The 6,542-nt window shown below is 37.4% G+C and overlaps 1 protein-coding gene across 1 annotated transcript; it reads left to right on the forward strand.

The window, feature by feature from the left end:
* Positions 1–645: 645 nt before the first annotated feature.
* Positions 646–4,076, forward strand: MBL2 (mannose binding lectin 2; the record flags this gene model as incomplete). The annotated part of the gene is made up of 4 exons (XM_084245459.1): positions 646–829; positions 1,227–1,343; positions 2,891–2,959; positions 3,703–4,076. 4 exons carry the CDS (start codon positions 646–648, stop codon positions 4,074–4,076), a joined length of 744 nt encoding a protein of 247 aa, XP_084101585.1.
* Between the last annotated feature and the right edge of the window lie 2,466 nt (positions 4,077–6,542).

Below are 6,542 nucleotides of genomic sequence, written 5' to 3' on the forward strand. Positions count from 1 at the left end.
TCACCGGGGGCCGGGGATTGAACTGGTGCTGCAGAGGCTGTGGGCAGCTTTGCAGCCCAGCACTCAACCGCTGCACCACCAGGGGAGGCCTGAAGAGGAGAGTTTTGAAGGACAAATGAAATGTTAGGATTGAGAAACAAAAGGGAAAATCAAGAAAGGTGTCTTAATTGCCAATAGTTTAGACTCAAGAACACAGAGAATTCCTGCTAGGAAGGAGAGAAGGATTTGACTCCCTGCCAGGACAAAAGTAGTAAAAATTTTCCAGAAAAAATGCTGTCCTAGGCAAGTTTCTCTTTCTTGGGAAATAAAGTATAAAGAGGAAGCAAAATCAAGTTAATTCTTGACTGGGCTAGTGACTTCCTCTCTGGATCACCAGTCTGCAGCTTAGTGCCTTCAAATGTGCAAGTGTTGGCTCACTGGCCCTGGAAGGCAACAGACTCTCCAGATGGGAGGAAGGGATTCAGGTGGCAGGTGGACCCAAAGGGAAGAGGAGCTCCAACCGATTTCTGGGTCTCCATTTGCTCCCACCCCCTAAGCCAACTGGTAATGTATAGTCCTCTTTGCGCTGAATGACACAGGAAATATACATTGATTGACTGAAATGGATAAAATGATCTTCCCTTTTCTCACACTAAGGTAAGGATCATGTCCTTGTCTTCATCACTTCCTCTCCTTCTCCTGAGTGTGGTGGCAGTGTCTTGCTCTGAAACGCAAAAGTGTGAAAATGTTCCACAGACCTGCCCTGTGATGGCCTGTGGAGCTCCAGGCATCAATGGCTTCCCAGGAAAAGATGGCCGTGATGGCGCCAAGGGAGAGAAGGGTGAACCAGGTACAACTTTGCTGGTCTGTCTCTGGCTCTTTGCTTTGCAGAGGGAATTGTCTGGAGATGTGACTAGGGTGACTACCTACTATTAGGTAGGTTGCATACATTTAACTACATATTATAATTCAAAATAGAGATACAGCTCTGAATCTCTGGCACATAATATTTCCACACAAAAGGGGCGACATGTGGTCCCTCTCCCTGCTACAGAATTTGGCTTTCAGGAAAGGACATCCCTTGAGACTTAAGAGGACTTTCTTCTCTAGTTATTTGGGAGTGCAGTGGTTTAGAATAGTTGGCCGTGGGTCAATGTCCCTTTTCCTGGAAAAGGATTGGGCATCAAATTCTTGTAGATAAAGAGCAAGAACACATACACTAAATTGTTTCCTTTGTTCTCCATTAGGTCAAGGTCTCAGAGGCCTGCAAGGCCCTCCTGGAAAGTTGGGGCCTCCAGGAATTCAAGGGCTTGCTGGATTAGCAGGATCAAAGGGTCAAAAAGGAGACCCTGGAACATGTCCAGGTAAGGAACCTACCTCAGCAAGGTCTAAACAGAGAGAACTCAGGGTATCTACCCGGTGACAGGTGCCTGTGCCCCCTCTGCTGCTTCAGAAGATGGAACTCTGTTTCCAAACACAATTAATACTCCAAGGTCTGCTCCAGGGCTGCTATCAGTGTCTAAATATTGACTCACAAACCTTTCAGGGCCAATCTCTAACCTGCACCTCTCTGAGAAACTGAATCCTGGTTTTTCATTTGAAAAAAATTCAATGTAAGACTCTTGTTCAAAGAGAAGATAATAAGCATTGAAGTGTTGGACTTATGTCCATTTTCACAGCATCAGTATTTAAGTGGCATGTCTTTACTCCATAAGAAACAAATAAGAAACCACAGTCATTATTTTAAATCACAATTTTATGGATCAGCCAAGTCTTAGCAATCCCATTCATATGTCTGTGGTCAACTAATGACCCGCAGTGTCATTTACGTGTATGGCTATTGTTTGTTTGTCGGCTGGAGTGAGGAGGGTAATTGAGCCGCTAGTGTCTCATTATCCAGCAGGTTAGTCTGGGTTTTTCCACAGAGGTGATTACAGTTTCCCACAAGTACAACAAACTTCATGAAGGCTTAGAACATCTTTACTAGCACTTCTGCCTTATTCTGTTGGTCAAAAGTCACAAGACAAACCCATATTCGAGGAGAAGGAAAACAAATTCCGTTTCTTAATGAGAGAAGCAGTGCCCTACTGAGGCCATTCTGCCATTTGTTACGCATGGCTTGCCTCGTACCCTCTCATCTTGGAAACACAAAAATCTTTTTTTTTTTAAAGATTTATTTTATTTATACAAGAGCTGGGGTACAGACCAGGGGCGTGCGAGGGTGAGAGGATTCACCAGAGACAGAGCGGGGAGCAGAACTACTGAAATGCACTGCTGAGGGGAGTAGCGGGCGAGACAGGAGAGGTCTGCCGTGCCATATGGGTATTTCCCTGTCTGGCCAGGAATCGAACCCGTGCTGCAAAGGCTGTGGACAGCTCCACAGCACTGTGTTCAACCTGCTGCACCACCGGGGAGGCCCTGCACAAAAATCTTTTAATAGTAAATTTAATAATTAACAGAACAAACTTGGGGAAAAAAACAAAACAAAGCAACAAAAGCAAAACTTTGCAAAAAACAAAACCTTATAAGTATTTAAGTCCATATTCAGTAGCTCATAATAATTTTCCAAGAGATTTATTGTATCTATGATAGAATTATTTGTTTGGAAAAAAAATAGCAAAGAGCTTAGGTTATGGGGTGCTCTCAGGCTAGGTCATCAGAGTGGATATGTGTGCACATGTTTGTGGGTGTGTGCCTAAAATTCACCAGTTGAAGAGTGATGTTTTGGTCTGAATGTTGGTCTGGATGTTTTGGTACTTCTCTTTCTTTTCAGTATTTTACATTAAAAAGCAAAGAGCAACGTAAAACAAACAAACCAACCATTATATTTTATGTGAAAAAGTTCCCCATCCCCATATAGTTCTGAAACTTCATCACACTAATCATTTTTCACTTTGTTTTAACTTTCTAGATTGTAGTGGATCACCGGTTACTTCACAAATACAAGCTCTACAAGCAGAATTGGACCTTATCAAAAAGTGTAAGCTTTCTTTCTTACCTTTCAGACAGCTTCAACTTTGGCAAGGTGGATAGCAACAAATGTACATTAAAAATATTATTACTTCATAATATCGAGAGAGTTGTTTCTCATATTCTGATCTCATGTAATACTCATGACCACCACTGGTAGAAAGAGTGGGAAAAGGATGTTAACTGTGTACTCAAACACACAGCTTTTAAGTGGCAGAGGTAGCTTACAAATTAAAACTGTCTGTTCTGGAGGCCCTAATTCTGTGCTTTGTACTCTCTGGATACTGAAAATGGGACCTGTGTCCCTTTGTTATGCTGATGTTGAGATCAGGCCATTATGGTTTTTATCTATCCCTGCAGGCCTAGGACAAATATTCTCAGATATTTTTGCTTTTTCTCAAGTTAATTTTGGGATAAATTCCAAATCTCAAATGATATGTTTTCCAGAACTCTAACACTAGAGGGCAGATATCTATATAGGTTCCTATCTATCTCTTCAAATCAGATTTAACAAAGAAAAAGCATGACACCCAGCTAAATTTGAATTTCAGATAAACAAAAAAATAATTTTTGTGTGTGCTATCAGTATGTCCCCCAATCTACCTGGGACATAACTACACACACACACACACACACACAATTGATTGGTCATCTAATTTCAAATTTATGTAACAACTCTATCTAGGTCTTTATCCAGAAAAATAATGGGTTGGGCTTAGACAAGTCAGTATCACCCACATTTTCTCATTTTAGGGCTGTTCTTCTCTCTGGGCAAAAAAATTGGGAAGAAGTTCTTCTTGAGCTATGGTGGAAGTATGCCATTTGACAGAGTTAAGGCTGTATGCACCCAGTTCGGGGCCTCTGTGGCCACCCCCAAGAATGAGGCAGAAAATAACGCCATCATGCATGCAACCGGAGGAGATGCCTTTCTGGGCATCACAGATGAGAAGACTGAAGGACAGTTTCTGGATATGAAAGGAAATAAGCAGACTTATCTCAATTGGGAGGATGGTGAACCCAACAATATTGGTTCTGGAGAAGACTGTGTGATGATCAAGACAAGCGGCAAGTGGAATGACATCTCCTGCTCCACTTCCATATTGGCAGTCTGTGAGTTCCCTGTTTGAGGAGGCATCACTCTCAGGCCCTCCTTGTCCCTTTACCTCATCCCATAGACTCACAGTCTGGTTTGGAAGATTGATCTAGATCAACCAGTACACGTACAGTTGTGGAGAATCAAAGAATGAGAAGCCTGGATTGAATGGTGGAATTTGGAATTAAGAAGTGGACTGCAGACAGTGGAGCAACGAGAGTTTCTAGTTCAGACCCAATTGCTAATAATAACAATAACAATAAAATCATAATTGTAACAATAGCAGTAATAATAGTATTAATAGCAATAGTAATAATAATAATAATAATAATAATAATAGTATACTAGTAATATTAGCAGCATTAGATAGATGTGCCAATAATATATTTTTTCCAGTTCTGTGGCAATATAATTGATATACAGTATTGTATAAGTTTAAGGTGTACTGCATAATTATTTGAAAATAATATATTTTTAATGTCTATTGTGAGTCAGACTGTACATTTTGAGTCTTAGGTCACTATCTAAATTATTAGTATAATTTATTTAACATTAATATAATTTTATATTGTTATTAGGCTGTACACTTTATTTGAGTAATGTTAACTTGCTAAGGTACAAGAATAAAAATATATTTGTTTTTTCTATTTATTATTGTGTTCTCTTGAGTCTTTCTTTCTCATTGGGTAGAGGGTTCACAAATAAAACCCCCAGTCTAATTCACAGCTTTTCAGTCAATGAAAGGTAATAAATCTATTTTGTAGCTTTCTCTCTGATATGTATAACTACATTCTAGATCAAAATACAGGTCATATTTTGTATCCCAGAAGCCATTTCATAAAAAACTTCTACTTGGTAGTCCCAAAGGTAAATATTATTCTGACATCTATTACCATACATTAATTTTGTATTTATATGAATTTCATAAAGATGTTATTGCACTATACATATTGCATGTCTTTTTTTCATTCAAAATTAAAACTGAGATTCATTCACATTGTTATGTATAGCAGTTGATTATTTCCCTTTCACTGCCATGTCTTTAGAGATGCATAACATATGACCATACCTCAATTTATCCATTCTTTTATTAATAGATACTAGGACTACTTCCAATTTTTGACATTTAGAGAAAAAAATCTCATGAACTTTTCTGCTTTTGCCTTTTGGTAGAAATATCGCTCACTACCTAGGAATTAAATCGGTGGGTCAAGGAGTAAGCATGTGTTTAGCTTTACAGTATACTGCCAATTTTCCAAAATGATCATGTGACTTTACATTCCCACAAGCAACATGTGTCAACTCTAGTTGTTCTATCTATTCATAAAGAGCTGATATTTTTAGTCCTTTTAAGAAAGTGATATCTCACCATGGATTACTTCCTGTTTCCCTAACACATAATAATGCTGAACACATTTTTCATGTTCTTTTTGGTTACTTGGGTATCTTTAAAGTCTATTATATTTTGTTTAAGTAGGAAAAATCTTTCTTACTGACTTGTGAGAGTTAATTTTATATTCTGGTTATACATTCCTTTGTATGTTTCACAAATATTTTTCCAGTTTGTTATTGTTCCCAGTGTTGACTTTTGGTGAATAAAAGTTGTCAATTATAACAAATTCCAATCTATTAATATTTTCTTTTATATTGAATATTTTGTCTTATTTAAAATATCTTTGTCTTTTCTAAATTGTAAAGATATTCTCCTGTTTTTTTTTCTAGTAGCTTTATTGCTAGACTTTCTCTCTCTCTCTCTAGTAGATATTTGCTTAGTATAGCCCTATTTGTTAGAAAGACCATTCTCCCCCATACACTGAAGTAGAATAATGCCTTTTTGTTTTAAGTTAGTTAATTGCATATGTATATCTAGGTTTTCTATGCTGTTATACTGGCTTATTTGGTTGATTCAAGTACCAAATACTATACTATGTTAGTTACCATATAATAATAGTAGGAACAGTTATGAGTATCTGGTCATATATGACTCCCAGGTTTGTTATTCTTCAAGATTGCCTTGACTTTTCTTTGTTATTTGCATTTTCATATATATTTTAGAATCAACTTTTCAATTCTACTTAAAAAAGCTAAGATTTCCATTGATACCGTATTAACCCTTTCCATCAATTTAGGCAGAACTGCCAACTTGCTACTGAGCCTCCAATTAATAATCATTCAGAGTCTACGTCTCCATTTAACTTAGATTTCATTAACATCTCTTACAATGTTTTGAAGTTTTAAATTTAGAGGTCTTGAATATCTTGTTTTGATGGTTTTAGAAATAATATCTTTTTAATAGTATTTATTTTCTATGTTTTTCTGCATATAGCAATGCAATTATTTTGCATATGACCCTTTTTCAGTCACCTCATTATGTCCTTTTTTTAAATTCTAATGTTATTTTATAATTCTTCTGAGCTTTCTGTATAAATAGTCTCATAATCTGAAATGATAACAGATTCTTTCCTGATAATTATTTTCCCCTTGTGTTTTTTTTTTGTAC

This window comes from Talpa europaea, assembly GCF_964194135.1.
Source record: "Talpa europaea genome assembly, chromosome: 10".
Taxonomy (NCBI): domain Eukaryota; kingdom Metazoa; phylum Chordata; class Mammalia; order Eulipotyphla; family Talpidae; genus Talpa; species Talpa europaea.